The 18,811-nt window shown below is 52.0% G+C and overlaps 1 protein-coding gene across 3 annotated transcripts in view; it reads right to left on the bottom strand.

Moving 5' to 3' along the window:
• EPC1 (enhancer of polycomb 1) overlaps nt 1-18,811 on the bottom strand; it is a 1,518,836-nt gene that overhangs the window by 598,040 nt on the left and 901,985 nt on the right. For all 3 annotated transcript variants that reach the window (XM_078663339.1, XM_078663341.1, XM_078663340.1), the window contains exon 10: nt 5,183-5,511. In XM_078663339.1, coding sequence (XP_078519465.1) covers nt 5,183-5,511 — 329 coding nt within the window. The remainder of the gene's footprint in view (nt 1-5,182; nt 5,512-18,811) is intronic.

The following is an 18,811-nucleotide window of genomic DNA, read 5'->3' as shown; positions in this document are numbered from 1 at the left end:
AAGTGGGGGCATACCAATGCAAGAAAGATGGCACTTTCTCACATATGGTGTTCACCGACCACAAGGCTGGTGGAAGAAAACATTTTCTTCTCCAAGCTGTCCAGCCTCTTGGATTCCCTGTCCAGGTGTGCGGCACAGAATGTGCCATGTGACGTAGAGGCTTGGACCACCGAGCTCTCAGGGAAGGGGTGTTGGTTGAGGAAGTTCGGGTCTCCAGGGGCAGGGTGCTGGGCAATTGTCCTATTCATAGGAGCCTTTGTGCTGGGGTTGGACCAGGTTTCCAGTAGGACAGCCTTATGTGCTTCATTAAAAGGGAGCAAGGGTTCTGAAGAAGAAGCTCATGGCTGTAGCCCTTCTGTCAAGCTGTTGGTCTTGACTGCCTGTAGGAAGCTGGATCTGTATATACTATACCAAAGTGAGGTGTAGAGTGCACAGAGTCCAGTGGAACCCAAAAGGCAGGCAGAGGTAAAGTAGATAGCACCTCACTCTCTATTTGTGGTAGTGTGGCCGAGCAGTAAGGTTTTATCAGAAGACAGTGTTAAGCATTTGTTGTACACACTCAGTCAGCAAATGATTTAACACACTCAACTGAACTTCAGACCAATTGTTTTTGTATAAAAATATTCTTTTAGTTATTTTATTTTCTAGAACCAAGCACGCCTTGGACAGGTGAGTGATAAATACTTAGCAGTAAATATACAATTGTAATACAGTTTGGATTGTAATTGTAAATGCACTTTGTTTTGACTTACAGTATTGTTTCTGAGAAATGCAATGCTTTGTAAATACAGTACATATACTTTGTATAGGATTTTCAGTAAAATTACAGGTAAGTTACTTTTGAGATGACTTTTCTTACACAGTGTATTATACCTGGAAACTACAATGGAACAGATAAGTAAAATCGTTTTTGTTAGTTAGAGCAATTTTAAAGAATTCTTTAGGTTTTCAAACTCCACACTTAAAAACTTTTCCAATAAAACAGTCAATTTTATCCATGGAGAAAAATAATGTTATAGGGTTTAGGGTAAGTATTCAGTAGTGGGAGTGAGGTTCTGGGGGTAGACTCAGGGGTCCCTCAGGGTCAGGGATGAACTCTCGTTACAGCCTCAGCGGCACTAGGGCGGCCGGGTGCAGAGTGCTGAGGCCCAATGTTATACATTGGGGTATAGGGGGCCTCCGGTTGGTGGCTGCTGATGAGCAGGCCACTTGGTTGTGGGAGCAAAGCTCCTAGCTCAGGGCAAATGGGGAACCAAAGTAGCACCAAAGGTGCACCCTCAGTGGCACTAGGGCGGCCAGGTGCAGCATGCTGTTTCGATGTCAGGCGCCCTGTTGTTTGCAATTGGGGACCTTCGGTTTGTAAAGGCACTGCAGGGTCAAGGATGAAGGTCTTCTGGGTCACCACTTCGAGAGGTAAATTGGGATGTTGGGGGTTGGTTAGGCACCGTCGGATAGGCCACCCAAGGCCGTGGGGCGTCTGATGCAGGGGTGTCTTTTAGGGTCGGATCTTCTTACCAGCTTTTGGTCGCGGTTCAGGTGGGGCCTTCTGGATTTGGCTGCAGATGGAGGTTTGAGGCAGGTCTGGGGTAGACGGATATCGGGTCAGGATCTGCCGGGGAGACCTCCTTGTGGTGTTTGCCCACTTGAGCTCGGGGCAGCGGGTGCAGAGTGGTGCAGATTCGCTGTGTCCGGCCAGAGGTTGGAGATGAACAAATCTGCAAGTTCACGGGAGACAAAGTCTTTGTGCTTGAAGGCAGGCAGGTCCTACGGGGTTTTCTAAGTTGCTGGCTGAAGGACACACCAGGATTTCACGGGAGCAGGTTTGAGATAGAGACAGGCTGAAGGGGATGGGGCCAAGTCAGTGGGCGTCTTCCTCTTGTTAGCTTTGGCACAGCTGTTGGTTCCTTCTTCTTTTCTTGTAGTTTGTTCTGGTCTGAGGAAGCGAGGTTCAGGGTTGCCCCTAAATACTAGAATTAGGGGTGGGAAAGGTAGGTAAAAAGGTTGGGATCAATGGGTTCCTTCCCTGGTGTGGGTACACCCCCTATTATGCCACCCTCCAGTAGGTGAGGGGCATAAGCCTTTCTCTGTTTGGCTGAGTCCCCCTATCTGCAAGATGGCGGGGACTAGAGTTGTGCTTCACCTTGCCTTCCCCACCTGAGGAGTGGAGTTGGCAGAGATGGGCACACCTTTCTTCCTCACTTGTATTTCCTGCCGGTTCTCCCACCCAAAGTGGGGGTCAGAACCAGTGGAGACCAGTTGCTGAAAGCAGCAAGTGGCCTGGGGAAGCTCACAAAGGCCTTTGAAGCTTCCCCTTCGTGGCTTGGCACCTCGTCCCAGGATGTGCATTGTTTCAGGCCCCCAAGAGCAGAAGACTCTCGACCCAGGAGTCAAGAAACATGTCTGGTGGTGGCAGCTAAAAGCAGCCACTCAGCCTGGACACTAGTGGTAGGTTAGTTTTCAGGGGGCATCTCTAAGATGCCCTCTGTGTGCATTTTTCATTAAATCCTAAACTGGCATTAGTGTGGGTTTAATGTGCTGAGAAGTTTGATACCAAACTTCTCAGTTTTCAGTGTAACCATTATGGTACTGTGGAGTTCGTAATGACAAACTCCCAGCACCATATACTCTTAATGGCAGCACTGCACTTACAATGCCTAGTAATGGACTGAGACACTGTAGGGATACAGGGCTCGTGCACCTGTACCCTCACCACTGGTATAGTGCACCCAGCTAGAGGGGTGACTGATCTATGCCAGGGCAGTGGGTTGTTGGCATGGCCTACAGGGATGTGTGCCATGTCGACTTTTCACTTTGTTCTGCACCAAAACACACAGCCTGCAAAGGCAGTGTGTGAGTGTGAAGGTATGGGACCTCTAAGAGTGGTGCAATAAGTGCACCAGCTCTTAAAGGCCTTCTCTGGTCACAGTACCCTGGGTACCTTTGGTATCATTTACCAGGGGCTGACCTATGGCCAGACATGCCAATTGGGTTTAGGCTTCAATGCAGTTTTTAGGGATAGAACAAAGAAAGGCCCTGGGTACCTAGTTAGCTAGAGTCCTGGACACACCCTGTCAACGCACATCAGCAAATCAGTAAACAGTGGGGGCAACCATGCAGAAAGAGGGCACTTTCTCACACTGCCACCAAGGGCAACCTGAGATACAGGGCCTCAACTGCCCTCTTCACCACCATGGAATAAGATTCTCCCTCCTAAGTGCCATGGTAGGGGGAGAAAGCATACCCTTATCTGGGGATGTGTCCAGATCACTGGGATCTCAGAGTTCCTCACACCTGTCCATTTCCTGGCCTTCTAAATGGTATTCTAAATGGGCCAGTGACCCCCCTCCCATTCTTCCCTGAAGCCTTGCCCTTCAGAAGGGGGCTCAGGCACCGACCTAGGACCCATAGGTCCAGTTGGTGCTGAAATCAGCACCGATTGATCCTGTTCTGGCTCCATGTTGGATTTGTGGATGTAAATGTAGCTGGTGGGGCCAGTGGTGATTGGCGCTGGGGTAGGTCACTGTGACACAACAAGAGCGGGTCTGGACCCGAAGCCGTGGGCGCAGAACCCGCCGGTGCCCCCGCTGAAGGTGCACTGAAGGGGTCTGTCCACTCAAATATGCGTCAAATAGCCCCATAAAATGTGAGGGGGTGCTCCTACTCCAGGAAAAGGTCGGAGGCACAGAGACGGACCTGGCAACAATTCCAAAGAACTGTGCCTTGAACGTCAATGTTCCAATGTCGCGTCAGCCGACGGATAACTTCTTGTGTTTATGCTTCTTCCCCGAGTGTCCGGATGACCTGGAACGGGAGGAAGACAATTTGGGGCTCTTGGAGTGGATCTGTGGCCTTTCTCTTGATCAGGGCCGAGACCACTGTGGACTCGCTTTAGCCTGCATCAGATGCCGGAGCCACCAGCAGCTTTGGGACCGCTCCCTCAAAGCCTTAGGTTCCATAGCCCGGCAGTTGGAGCATGACTTGGAATCGTGGTCGCGCTCAAGACATCATGGACACACAGGTGCAATGACGGGCCCCACCGGTCTTCCTTGAACACATCACCTTGAGACACCAGGAAAAAAATTCCCTCAAAACAAATTCAACAAACAATTTAAAGAAAAATCTGTCAAAAAGCAACAGAGGGGTGGCTCTTTCTCCCGATCAGTGGTAACTGTCACAGAAAGCAAAGAACTTACGACAGCGCACTGAGGTGGCACATATATAGGTGAGGTGGACGTCATTTCCGGTGAGGATGACGCAGACGCCACACTGAGCCAATTGACGCCACCAACAACCGGCACGGGGTACTGTTAACGCAAAAATGTTCCTGATCCAGTCTGGTGCTTGGGAAATTCAAAGGTAAAGAATCAGCGGCTAGATGTCTCTATCAGATAAAGTGCCACCGTACAACTTGTATTTACCACCAACTCTAAGAATAACTTGTTCACAGTTTTCCATTTATAAAATGAATGCAGGAAGAGAGAGGCATGTTGGGGTATTAGACTGACTCTCTGAAATGTACTTAAAATTATGACTTTCAGACAAATCAAGTGGGCATCTCCTCCTCAACAGCCTAAGTAGAAATACCAGAAAAAATGAAACACAATATTCCAAGTACCCAGATTAGAGATTACTGCTTTGTTAGTAGCCAGCGCCACTACCTCTAAGAAAGCACTACCCAGAAAACAAAGCAAACGTTTGAAGATAAGTGCAAGCAATAAAAACATATTCATGCTAAGTGTAGCTATTTTCAAATTACAGTGTCTCTAAAATACAGACCAAATTCAAACGTGCAAACATCCTACTCCAAGACCAGGGTAAGGGTTCCATAGGCAGAAAAAAGGAGCACTACAATTCTTTTTTAATCAAAACTAAGAAATTAACATGTTACTACACTGTTAGACTGACTTCAGAATCGTTACTCCTTCCCTGTAGAAATAAGTATTCAGGTGGTTTAAATTGTGGAGATGCTCTAATGGAAAGTAATTAATGAAATAAAGTTGGCAGTACAGTCCCAGAAAAAGACAAGGCTAAGAGAAAATACAATAAAATAAAAAAGGAACTCTAAACCTTGTTGACCAAATACAAATTGTCTACTGTTTTAGATGTAGCATAAAAATGGTGATTGGTAAAATCTGTATAAATTCTAACTGTACAATACAAAATATAGTGAAAATAAACATACGTAAATGGGTACTGCTACTTCTTGTAGAGTTACTGATTGGGTGGGTTCCAGGATGTGTTGCACCAATTCGGTATATTTGTTTACAGGCAAATCCAGTATTATTACTATCATGTACAGACGGTATCCGAGGTCTAAAATGTCGCCATCTACACGATTTGATATTCACTAGCATCTGACTGAGGTCTGTTGAGAAGCATCTGTCGGAGGTATTTGTTTCTGAGGTATTGGCAAATTGATTGAGTGAAGGATGTTGCTGTGAGGAGAGCGTCTCAACATCCATATCATGCAATGAACTGTCATAGTCCCAATGAGCTCTGTCAAGAAGCACCCTAGGGTGAAGAAAGAGAAGCAAATATACATATTCATTAATCTTAGGGGGCTGCTTGAAAAATCAGTAACTTAGGAGAATTTCATTATCTAATACATTTCATTTTTGAAGGACATCCATCTAAATTTGCAAAAGAAACTGATATTATGAGAACAATGTGCTATTCATTGAATTGGATCCAAATTCTCAATAGTTGATACAAAAAATGTAATACAAGTGCCAATGTGGTAATAGAAGCCAGCAAACATTCCCAAGATCCCACTGTAAAATGACAAAGCAGGCTATCGGTTGCATGAAGAATTAGATTCCCAACAATGCTCGAAAAATGTATCATGACAGTGGTTCAAGTTCTCTCAGGCACTGCGAAAAAAAACTTGTTTAGGACATTTTGTGAAACCTGCTTTGGTTAAAGCCAGACTAGAAACGTGTTGCTTCGTCTATAAAAAAAGTATACTGTGATGTTAGGAATGAAAGACGTCTCTTTCACACATTCTTAAATGCTTATGGGCCTGTCCTCATTATACAATTGCTAGTTACCAATGTTTAATGCCAGGTACCAGATGCTTTTCCACACGCCACTGATACTAGTGTTATGGAAGAAATAAAATATGAGAACGCGGTACAACAGCATAGAGCGTCAGACTGCTATACGTGATGAAAGAGCAGTGTAGGCCAAAAACTTGTGCAGATGAAGAAAACAAGTTACTTACCTGTAACTTTGGTTCTCCAGTATTGGTAACTTTCATAGATTCCCATAGCTTGTATCATTCCCTTTCGTCGGGATGGGAGTCCCCGGTAAATAGAAAATACCATAGTAATAGGTACAAAAAAAGAAAAGCATTTGCAATGCAATAGGTCTTGCATTTATGTAGTTTGAGCTATTGACATTGTAAATGACAATGCCCTTTATTTATGTTTTGGTTTTCAAAGTATAAATAAAAAAAGCAGTGTCATTTACAATGCCAATTGTTTAAACCAGCGTAAATGCGAGACCTATTGCATTGCCAATGCTTGTTTTTTTTTTTTTACAGGGGCCCTCTTCTTCCGGTCCAGAGGTAAAGCCTACAGGAGGAGATAAGACTGGAGGAATTGCAGGGGCCCTCCGGGACATGGCTTGTGGGAGGAATCTGCTCCTAAGGGTACTGGAAACTCTCCAGGAAGGTAAAGCAAGTGGTACCCTATTGATAGACATGTGGGAGGCCTTAATAATAATGCTCCTAAAGACTGGCAAAGACCTGAGGGACTTCGGGTCCTACCAACCGCTGTCCATGCTCAATGTTGATTTCAAACCACTTGCGAACATATATGCAAGGCTTCTGGGCTGCATAGTCACTCACTTAGTGAACAAAGACCAGTGTGGATTCATGCTGGGAGGGGCACTCGTGCACCTGGGGCGGCGTTCTCATGAGATGCACGCCACTCAGGGAACAGCAGAGGAAGCAGCATTTGTTGCCCTTAACATCGAGAAAGCATTTGACACTCTGTCCTCGGAGTATTTATAGGAGGTGTTGCGAAGAATGGGGATGGGCCCGGGGTACTTATCGTGCATGCACCTCTTACATGCAGAACCCTGAGCTAGAGTACGAACCGGCAGGTGGTATCTGATGTACTGACTGTATAGACAGGAATGAGGGCAGGGATGCTCATTGTCCCCACTCCTCTTTGCGCAGGCCAAGGAGCCTTTTGGTAGTGTACTTGAGGAGCGAACTCCAAGACTTTGTAATATGCATTGGTGGTATGACGCATAGTGTGTCAATGTACATGGATGATACACTTGCATACGTGAACAGCCCGAATGTCAGTGCCACGCCTCAGGCAACTCATGGCTGATTTCAGAAGGGAGTCAGGGCTACAAGTAAGACACGTAACTGTGATCTTCCTCCCCGGCGTCCTCAACACACCATGGGGTGGCTGATCTCCCGGAGGTGGGACTCGCCTTGGAGACGGTGCAATGTCTTGGGGATTACCTGGGGATACAGATAGCTCCTGACCCGCGGCAGCAATGGGAGTTTAACATGGATGGGTCAGATGGTAGACAGCCTAACTGTGTCTGCAAAATTTGGGAACACTCTGCCGCTGTCTATTATAGGCAGAGTGGTGCTCAGCAAGATGGGACTGCTTCCCAGGTGTCTCTACACTAAGCAATACTCGTCTGTGTCCTACCAAACTCCTTATTCCGACAGCTCACTGGCCTGTTGGTGTCTCTAGCATGGGCAGGGAAATGGAGCAGGTTCAGACTGGAAATCTTAAAAGTGGACCTAGCTGTGGGTATACTGGGGCTCCAGAATCTCCAGTGATATTATCTGGCTGACCTCCAACAGTAGGCAGCGCTGGTGTGCGAGGATGGCACAAATTGGGAGAAGAAACTCCCGGATGTACTAGTAATGGAGATAGACCTCCCGAGACTGCTTACGGGGAAGGGGAGGCAGGGGTTGTGGGGTGCCGGTAGGTATACCCTTCATAGTGGCCCCGGTTGCATAGGCATGGGAAAGAACTGTTACCCATGTTCTGAAGTGTGCGCTGTATGCCCAACTGCTCCTTATATGGTGGTTGCAGCCTTTTGTGCTCATCTGCACCTCCATGGATTTGGTTGGATAGAGGCTGTCAGAAGGCGGGATACCTTTCTGAATGACTGTTGTGACACTAGCAGACACTATTTGGAGGAGGACCGGTACGGTTCGCGAGATCTGGGCAAGTTTCCCCAAGGAGCCCAGGGAATCCCATATCCTGACAGTGACAATGGACTCGAGCAGGGGTCCTGTTAACCGGTTGCACGCAGCTCTGAAGGAGGACAAGCAGACAGACGTAACGTCCGCCTGCGATAATTGGAATAGGGATCTTGAGATCCCTCTCACAGATGGAGAATGGAAGAGGGCTGGACTAAAAGAAACACTAAAATGCCTTTCTTACCTCCTCCCTCTCCCACGTACAAAGAAACTAACCACAAACAATCGCAGGTCTTAGGGCACCGCCTCTTCCCTTTAAACAGCGGCTAAAACGCACCCACCTGTTAGAACACCAACTAACGTCAGCAGTCCAGGGAGACTCAGACACCCCGCATTTCTGTCATTAGGTAGGGTCACGCTCTTCAACAAGACACAAAGCGAAGGACAGCAGTTCCCAAGTACAAAATAATTACAAGGGAAAGTGAAAGAGCACCATGCGCGCGTTGTAGGCACGCCGTGAGCGCGCACATCGGCGTGGCCTGTGGCTCGTGCACAGTGGCGGTGCCTGCGGACTTCGACGTACTTCAATAAGCGCTGCGCAGTTCGTGCAGCCCATGGAGGGGGCTGCAAAAGCACCCAAAGCAAAAAACAATGAAACCGGAGCTTGTGTGCTTGGCGAGCGCCGGACAGAGCAAAACCATGGGGTGCAGGGGGTTTAGACCCACTGCAGGTCCCCAAGAAACCGGACCCTGACGCTCCAAGAGGCCCCCTCCCGCCGGCGGAACAACTCGAAGAGCCCCCTCCTGCGTGGCGGGAGAACGCGCGGAGGATAAATGGTAGCCCCGGTGGACAGCGGCGCCTTCCTGCTCCTCCTGCTGCTGGTGCTGAACCTGACCAAGTCGCTGCGACCAGGTGAGGATGGAGGGGCTGCTGAGAAACCCTGAGGTTGGGCTTTGGGGGGCACTGTGTGAAGGGGTGCATTACGGCCGCCTCTACATTTTGTATCAGATGGAGCAGATGGGAATAGAGATGATGAAGTAGGAGCAGGGGTGGGTTTGAATTCATTGCCTTTGTTTCAGGCTGAGAGCGCGTAGCTCACCGGGGCTTGAGGACATCCCGAGCTGAGCATGCGTGCACATTAGGAAAGTGAAACTACATCAGCCTTGCGACGATGGAAGGGGGACAGGAGATGTGCACATCGCAAGTTAACTAGCACGTGATCACGGGCGTGTTCACATTTCCAATCCGTCCTGCGTGTGCACATCTCCTGTCTCCCTTCCGAAGCAAGTCAGTAACAATAGATCTCGCTGGCGACAGCGCTTTCGAGCTGCGGTCACCAGGCGAGACCTAAAAAAGGCCTATGGGTGGTAGATTTTTACGGGTCGGGGCCCAAGTAAAAACTACCCGACCTGGGTCAAGTGTACAGTACGTTTGCAGAAAGTGGTCAGAGTAGTTACTAAATTTTTAGGCATACATTACAGTGTAAAGTGCAGTAACATATCACCATAGATCATATAGAGTTCAAAATCAATTATTTAATTTTAACAAGCCACATTGAATGCAATTCTTGAGTCAAAGCATTAAAGGGTCGAGGTGCTCAAAAACGTGGGGGATATCGAAGGAAGAATGGGGAGGTAGTAGTGAGTTGGCAGGTGAAGGACAGGGTAAAGGTGTATGTGACACGGAAACAATACACAATATATAAAAATGAGCCTTTACGGTCTGTGAAGGTAAATTAGTTCCTATATACATTGCTCATGGGTACATTTTTAGTAAGTACATTATCATCCCTGAGCATGTAGGTTTTGTAAAGACGGTCGACGTTTCGACCCTGGCAGAGATGAGGGTTGCTAGTTGCCTCTTAATGGGGTCTTCATCAGGACAGGTGAGCACTTGAGATAGGATGTACTGGATGCGTTTAGATCCTAGGCGGGCTTTCATGAAGCTCCGGATTCAATAGGTAACATTCTAGTTGAGCATGGGGAAAAAACTCTCCCATTGCTGCCGCTGATAAGTCCAAAAGGAAGAAAAATCTTCTGCCCTCTAGCTAGTTGGCTTGAATAGTGACTATTCAAGCCAACGAGCTAGAGGGCAGAAGATTTTTCTTCCTTTTTCTTCCTTTTGGACTTATCAGCGCCAGCAATGGGAGAGTTTTTTCCCCATGCTCCACAGAGGAGTCCATGGTCACAAGCAGCGTCCTTTGATCCACGTGATGCTGAGGATCGCATTCTTTATGGTGATGGAGATCCTGGCTGGGAATATCTCTACATGCGGAAATGTTTGTGGGAGTGGCAAAAATATGACAGGCAGCACAATCCCCAACATTCTGCCAGTCCCATATATCAGATGTCCCTGATACGCAAGTGAATTGGGGCACCCCATTATGTTCCTTGGCCACAGATGGACAAGGAGAATCTTAAGAAATTGTTAAAACTGCTTACAAGGGGAGCAGGGAAATGGATAAGAGCTTTTGAAAAGCAAACTGCAGGCATCACCTTGGCAGTAGGAAACATAAGAAGTTGCTTAGCTCTCTTATAGGAGATGGAACAGACAATGTTTTTCAGAAAGCTGGAGTGAGAAATGTTACCCTCACTGAGACTAAATATGATGGACCTCCATCTAACTTAGTTACAACAGTAGTTTGGGATCAGCTGATGAAAATGTATCCCGACAGGCCAGATATTGGGTCCCTCGTCGCTCAATTAATGCAGCAAAATGAGGACCCCTCTCAGTTTCTCAGTAGAATGAGAGAAAATGGACCCAAGATGTAGGTCAGTGTTGGGAAGTAACAGGAGCAAATGCTGTTATTTTACAACATAGTAAAGAGAGGGTTACCCTCTGATGTAAAGGATAATTTTGATAACATAGTGGCATTGAAGGCCAAGCCTTGGAAAAACATACAGGTACATATAATTTATTTTTGTAAGAAAAAGCAGGAGAAAGAGAGAAACAAGCAGGAAGTGACAGAGAAAGCAGCTGTAAAGTTAGTGCAGCAAAAGTTGCCAAAGAGGGGCGTGGCTTCGGAGGCGATGTGCTAGGACGTGCCTTCCAATAGCTCCGGCCCCCTGCTGCCTGCATTAGCGATTTATAGCGGATTTTGGGGGCTGCACGGGGACTCCGGGTGCTGGGGGGACCCCTAAGGAGTGTGGACTCTGGTGCTGTGAGGCGGTGAGAAAGCGCCCCGTCAGGAGAGCGGCGAGGGCTCGGTGGCGCTCCCGCGAGCGCGTCGGATCCGCCATTTTGTCTCTACCCGGCGGCGAGCCCCTGAGCCCGGGACTATCCTGCCTGCGGAGCCCGGAGGGGCAGTGGAGAGCGCCGGGGAGCGCTCCTGGTAGCGGAGCTTCTGGCACTGCCCGGCAGCATTGAGCACGGGAGCGGAGCGGCGAACCCGTGATCCGGCGGTGCCCTTGAAGTGAGCTGCAAAACGGGCCTCCACCCGCGATCGTCCAGAGCGGTTGGTGCGGAGCAGGCGGGGCGGGCGGCCTGCGGATTCAGCGGAGAACGAGGGATCCTGCCTTGTGTGCCAGCACTGGACTGTGTCTGTTGCCCTGGGCCTCCGGACCTGGTGGGGGCTGCTAATCCGCACGAGGTGCCCGGGAGACGCTGTGGTGGGGGGCGCCGGTGCCCTGCCTCTGTGAGGGGCCCTTGTAAGCTGCACACCTCGAGTCCTGAGCCTGTGACGAGTGCTGGGCCTGGAAGCAGACGCTCCCCTGGAGGTGGCCGGTGGAGAGGTGGGGGCCCTGGTGCTGGCCCGCCCTGGGACCGCAGCGTGAGTGTATCCTGAGGCCGGTCTCGGGTGGCGGACGGAGACCCTGGGACCTACAGCGGTGACGGGTCCGGCCCATCTGCAGCCGCCATCTTGGGTCCCTGAGCGCCGTGTGAGCTGCGCCTGGCGGAGACCTCGCTGCGTGGCTGTGGAGCCTTGAGACATCGGACAGACACACGGAGGTGAGGCGTTCCCATTAGGGGGTGCGGCTGCAGGCGGGGGGCGCTCATCCTTGGTATCCTTGAAGAGACTTCGCCTGGCCTATTACCCTGCGCCCCCCCCCCCCCCTGCGCTCTGGGGCCTACTCTGGAAGCTGTGCCTGTTGGGAGAAGCCTGCGGCTTGCGGGGGTCGCTATCCGCCACTGGATCCTTCTTGCCTGCCGCCCCCCTGCCCGCAGGTCCCGGAGGCGGGAGGAGTGGGTGGCGAGTCACAGCGATCCTCCTGGTGTGGGGCTCATCCTGACCCGGGCCCCTGGACCTTGTGCCGGCCTCTGGCCGGGGTGCTCTGCCCTGCTTGTGGTGGCGGCGCACCGTGCTGCATGGACCGACTGTACTCTACCCTTCCTGCGTGTTTAACGGGGGGTGCGGACCGCCTGGAACTGTTGCTGAGAGCGGTCTGGTGCTGGGGAGGGGTGCTGCTCGCCACTCGTGGTCGCTCTACCCCTTGTTATTTGCTGACTCTGCCCTGGGTGCGGTGGGGTGCTCTTGGCCTGATTGGTTGGGGGTGCAGGTCAGGGAGGCTTTAGATGTCATTGGATCTGATTCCTAAGGGTGAGCTGCTCCTTCCTACTGTGGTGCTGCGACATCTGGGACTTTGTTTCTTGGATTGTGTGTGAGCTGGCCTCTGGTTCCCCTGACAGCTTGCCTTCTCGCCCCGGGTGCGACGCATTGCCCTCTGCCCTGAGCCCTTGGGCCTGGCCTCTTGCCTGCATTGATTGGGGGCGTCCTCTCCTCTGGGCCTGGGGGGCTCGGGTTGCTGACTGCTTGACTGCTACTATCCGGGATCACGTCCCCTTACGATCCTCGCTGCAAGCCTGACAATGACGAGGTCCAAAGGGGGCAAACAGGAACCGGCGTCGGCGGCCAAGGACATGTCGGTGATGGCTCTGTGGGGCAAGACTGGAGCTGCGGCGTCACCTGAGGGCCCCCCATCGACGTCTACGGACTCACCGCCGGTGACCCAAGCTTTTATGGCCTCCTTTATGTCTGAGCTCAAGGTGGAGATAGGCTCCTTGCGTACGGAAGTCCAAACTTGCGTTAAGGAGCTACGCAAAGAGGTCACTGAGCTGGGTGATAGAGTGGACGGCTTGGAGAAGATAGTTGATGCGCGTACGGAGGACCAGGAACAGCTATGGCAGAGGGTGGAGGCCCTGGAAGAGCAGAACATTGAACTGCAGGTCAAACAGGAGGACCTTGAGAATCGGAGCCGCCGAAACAATCTCCGAATCCGTGGCGTGCCACTCGATGCAGAAGGGACGGACATTTTGACTTACGTGGCACAACTTCTGCACGAGGTGTGGGGAGACGAAGATGCCTCCCCCCCGACTCTGGATCGTGCACATCGGGTGTATGGGCCGGCGGGTAAGGCGGGCCCCCTCCCGGACATCCTGACGCGGGTCCACTATTTTGCGGAGAAGGAAGCCATCCTGAGAGCGGCCCGGGACAGACCTAACCTCACCTATGGAGGCCACAAAATACAGATTTTCCAGGACTTGGCTCCTAACACCCTGCGGCAGCGGCGAGCTTTTCGACCGGTGACGGAAAAGTTAAGGGCCCTTAACATAGCCTACCAATGGGGCCATCCCTTTGCCCTCATCTTTCGCTGGGAGGATAAGCGCAGGTTCCTTCGGTCCTACCGGGAGGCGGCGCAGCTCCGTAAAACTGCCGGACTCTCCGGCCCAAAGTCCTTCGCGGTCCAGACGGAACGAGAGGATCCCGGCCCGCCCGGATTGGACCCAGGTTCGGCGGCATCGTCGCTCGCCTCCAGTGGATGAGAAAACCGCGTCACTGGCCAAACAGGACATTATAGCTCACATCCGCTCTCTTGAGGGGGATCGGGATGGCCAGACCTCTCTTCCACCTACCCCTTGAATTGGGCCGTGTCACCGCATGCTCTGTGGTGGACCCCTTCGGCGCCCTGGGACGCTCTGCTGCTCTACAGCCACCATTCCTGATGTGGCATGATGCCTGCGCCGGCGCCCTGGAGGATACCTGGACCCTACCGTTGTGCTGAGCTCCCTGGCCGATGTCTGGGTCCCCACGAGCCCTGGGCAACATGCGCTTCCACGGCACCTCGACTGCTTTGCATGCCTGCTCCCTTTGGACACGCGGTGCCCCCGGTCCTGGCTCGAGCAGCGGGGCTGCCGGGGCGGTGATCTCTTCTTCTGCCTGTGAACGCCCCCCCTCCTACCCCATAGGGAGTGACATTCCTGAGAGCGTCCGAACCCTTGGGTAGAGGATGCCTGGTGAATGGGGTAGTCCGACACGGCCCTGTTGGCCTTTGATGTTTTTGGTATGCTGGAGGCGTGCTTGGCCTTCGGCTGTTTTTTCTCTTTTTCTCTTTTATATCCTCTACTTTTCTTTGCTTTTCCTCTTCTTGTTTTCCCCTCTGTCTCCTTCTTCTGGTTTGGTGGGTGGCGGGACGGGGATGGGGTGGCGGCCGCTGTCTGGGTGGTGGGAGCGGGTCCTTTGGCGCCTTCCTTTGTTCTCCTTTTCCTGTGCTGGTGGGAGCGGGATATCCAAGCGGTCCTTGCCCAATGGTTGTCATGGCTGCGAATATACCTAGTACGCTGAAGGTTATCTCACTTAATGTCAAGGGCCTGAACTCCCCTAACAAGCGTCAGCAGGTTTGGCGCTATCTCCTCCAGCAACACCCTGATATCATTTATCTCCAGGAAACCCATCTGCTGCAGGGAGATACCTACCGCATGGCCCACCCCAAATATCCTCTTCAGTTCTGGGCGTCGGCAGACACCAAGACTGCGGGGGTGGCCATATTCTGCAGGGCTGGCTTCAGGTGTGGGAATTCCCGGCCCTTTAAGAGTGGGGATGGGCGCTTCCTCAGGGTTACAGTGTATGTGGGACGGCGCAGGCTCACCCTATGCAATGTATATGCCCCTAATCAGTCGCAAGACCGATATCTCCAGACGCTCTTCAGAGAGCAAGTACCCTGTGGTAAACCGCACATGATACTGGGCGGGGATCTCAACCTGGTGTGGGACTCGGGACTGGATCGATGTGGTGCTTCCTCTAACGCCTCTGGGGTGATGTCTTCTACTCTGCGCAAGCAGATTGCGGACTTAGGACTCTTCGATGTGTGGCGCTATCACCACCCGGATCGTAGGGACTATTCATTTTACTCACACTCTCACAGGTCTTACTCCCGTATTGACTTCCTCTTCGTATCGATGGACTTGCTTCGCGATACGCTGGGTGCCTCCATCTCCGACATATCTCTGTCGGATCACGCTCACGTGGAAATGAGTCTCCGGGATCCGGCGGCGCGTCCTGCGCGTGTCGCACGCTGGTCCTTCCCGCCGAGCGTCCTTCGGGATCCTGACGCTGTGGACAGCATTCGGGAGGCAATAGATTCTTACTTTGCTTCTAACGACAGCCCGGACATGCCCTTCCCGGTAGTTTGGGATGCTTTTAAGGCCACGATCCGGGGACACATCACCTCTCTGGCGATTGCACGCAGACGTGCTGCATCCAAGCTGGAGGCTGACTTGACGGCGGATATTAAGCAAGCTGAGCTGCGGGACCGGGAGCGATCGTCTAGAGACACCAGGAGGAAACTGGCCACCCTTAGAGGGCAGCTACGCCTGTTGCGCACCAACAAGGCAGAAGGGGCCTTGTTGGCATTGAAGCAAAAGTACTTTGAGGGAGGTGATAAGGTAGGCCGGCTGCTGGCGAGAAGGCTGAGAGCGCGTGCTGCCAAGGCCCATATCACCAGTGTCCAACTGGACGACGGATCGAAGGTTATCTCGGAGGGCTCTAAGCAGGCCGCGTTTATGGATTATTTTACATCCCTATACAGGAGCGATCCTGTGTCAGTAGATGCGGCGTCAGCCGTCCTGGATGATTATGAGGGACCGACGATACCGGCTGCGGATGCGGCGGAGTTAGAAAGCCTCATTACTGAGGATGAGATCACACTGGCACTTAAGAAACTGCCCCTGGGGAGGACGCCGGGCCCGGATGGCTTGCCACTATCTTTCTATCGCACATTTCAGGCCCAGCTCCGGCCTTACCTCCTTCGACTGTTCAACTCTTTCTCGGACGAGGTGGATCCATCCCTTGACATGGCGGAAATTGCTCTAATACCGAAACCAGGGAAGGACCCCACGCTATGTGCGTCCTACCGTCCTATTGCCCTGCTTAATACAGATCTTAAACTATACACTAAACTCCTAGCCCAACGCTTGGATCCGTATATGCAGTGGCTAGTGGACCCCGATCAGGTTGGATTTATCCGCGATCGTCAGGGGGCCGACAACGTCCGCAAGCTGGCACACCTCGTTGGGAAAGTGCGCCATTGGAGGATTCCGGCCTGCCTTCTCTCGTTAGACGCTGAGAAGGCATTCGATCGGGTGAACTGGACCTTTCTCAGGGCGGTATTGTGTAAATTCGGACTGGGCCCGAAGATGATTGCTAGGACCATGGCTCCATACATAGGACCCCATGCTCGAATTCGAGTTAATGGGGATCTCACACCGCCACTAGCGATCCACAGGGGCACTAGACAGGGGTGCCCCCTTTCACCCCTCCTATTTGCTCTTGCTGTGGAACCCCTTGCGGAACTTATTAGGCGCGACTCGGGCATACACGGGATTATGCTCGGGGGAAGAGACAACAAGGTGGCGCTATTTGCTGATGACCTGATCCTTACTCTCACACACCCGCGGGACTCTTTGCCGGCAGTTCATAGAGTGCTCTGCCTTTTCGAAAGGGCTTCTGGTCTCAAGATCAACCACGATAAGTCCTGGGCTGTGAACCTTACCATACCGCCGGAAGATCTCCCCATCCTGAGAGAGATTGTGCCCTACCAGTGGGCTGAGCGTCACATAAAATACCTGGGTCTCACCCTGACCCCCACCCTTGAAGATTGGAGCTCTGTTAACTGGCGGATCTGCCGGAGGGAGATCCTAGACGATTTGCGGCGGTGGAAACCTCTAATGCTGTCCTGGCTGGGCCGCCTTCACGCAGTCAAAATGTCGATCCTCCCCAAAGTTCTTTATGTATTTCAATGTCTCCCCACTCCGATCCCGTTGCATTGCATACGGAGCTTGCAGCGTGAGCTCACATCCTTTATCTGGGGTGGTAAGCGCCCTCGTTTCTCCCAGAAACTCCTCATGGCCCCACGGGATCAGGGGGGATTAGCCTGTCCGGACTTGGTCCTCTATTACTGGGCCGCGCATCTCCGCTTTGTGATAGAATGGGGGGTACGTGAGAGTGAAAAGGGGTGGCTGCACATGGACAGGGCGGTGACGGGACGCACCATTTGGGATTTGCCATGGCTTCACCGAGCTGCCCGATCTCGAAGTGCATATCTAGCAGTGCCCACGAAAACAGTGCTAGACATCTGGGACGCAATCGCTGTTCCCAGGGGTCTTACTACGTTTCCGTCCCCGCATACTCCCATAGCGGCAAACCCTCACTTCCCTCCGGCTCATCGAACCCGAGCCTTCGAGAGCTGGGTGCTGGGAGACTGTAGAGTGCTTTGCGACCTCTTTGACGGGGGCGCCTGCAAGTCATTTGACCACTGTTGTGAGGAGTTTCGCCTGCAACCTGCAGCGGGGTTGCAGTACGCCCAATTGCGACACTGGGCTTCTGGAGATGACGTGTACCAAGCTGCGACGTGTGCCTTTAACCCTTTTGAGCGTTTAGCGCGCTCCTTGGGGGGCCTGAAACGGTTGGTCTCTCAGATATAATACATTCTACAGCACCCGTTGCTTACTCTCCCCCACCCGTATCAGCGCCACTGGCAGGCAGCGGTCGCTACTGAGATTTCCCCTTCACAGTGGGCTATGGTATGGAGGGACATCCCCAGGATATATCGGAGCATCCCGCAACGAGAAAATGCCTATAAACTTTTAACTCATTGGTATTACACTCCCCTGCGCCTTCATAAGATGTTCCCTAATGTTTCGCCGCTGTGCTGGAGGTGCCGAGCTGCGACTGGGGACTTCGTGCACATTTGGTGGGCGTGTCCGCTCCTCACTGTTTACTGGAAGGAGGTCCTTAGCCACATCAGGGGAGTGCTGGGGTTCCCTCTGCCTGAAGCCATAGATACGATCTTGTTGGGTATTAAACCGTCAAACCTCAAGGCCCTGACCCGTAGTGACTGGATTATAACGCTACAGATGCTAGGTGCGGCCAAGCAACTCATAGCCCTGTACTGGAAAAAGCCTGTAGCGCCTCCAATAGCCTCCTGGTTTGTGCGGCTGTGGCGCGTCTTGGCAATGGAGCTCCTCACGGCGCGACTCCAGATGCGCCACACCCGCTTTGAGGCAGTTTGGAAGCCCCTGGTGCGCTATTTGTGTTCCACAGAATATGCACGGCACATGCCCACTAGGCTCAGGACTTTACATCTCTTTGAGGACGCTATTGTACCTACGGATCCTACTAGATTGCTTCAGTAGGCGCCTCTTCTACGCACTGGGCGCTGGAGGTTGATCCTGGGTGCCTGGCACTGCTCTCCATCCGCTGGCCTGCCTGCCGCGCCTGCTCTCCTAACCACCCCCCCTCTTCTCTATATCTGGCTTATTTCTCCTTTACTTTCCCTTTCTCTCTCTCCTCTGTAGCTCTTTTATGTTCTCATGGACCCCTGTTGGGTTGTTGATGCTTAATGGGCTTGTTGCTCTCTCCTT

The sequence above is a fragment of the Lissotriton helveticus genome, chromosome 10, assembly GCF_964261635.1.
Source record: "Lissotriton helveticus chromosome 10, aLisHel1.1, whole genome shotgun sequence".
Lineage (NCBI taxonomy): Eukaryota > Metazoa > Chordata > Amphibia > Caudata > Salamandridae > Lissotriton > Lissotriton helveticus.
This window is presented reverse-complemented; position numbering and strand designations above follow the sequence as displayed.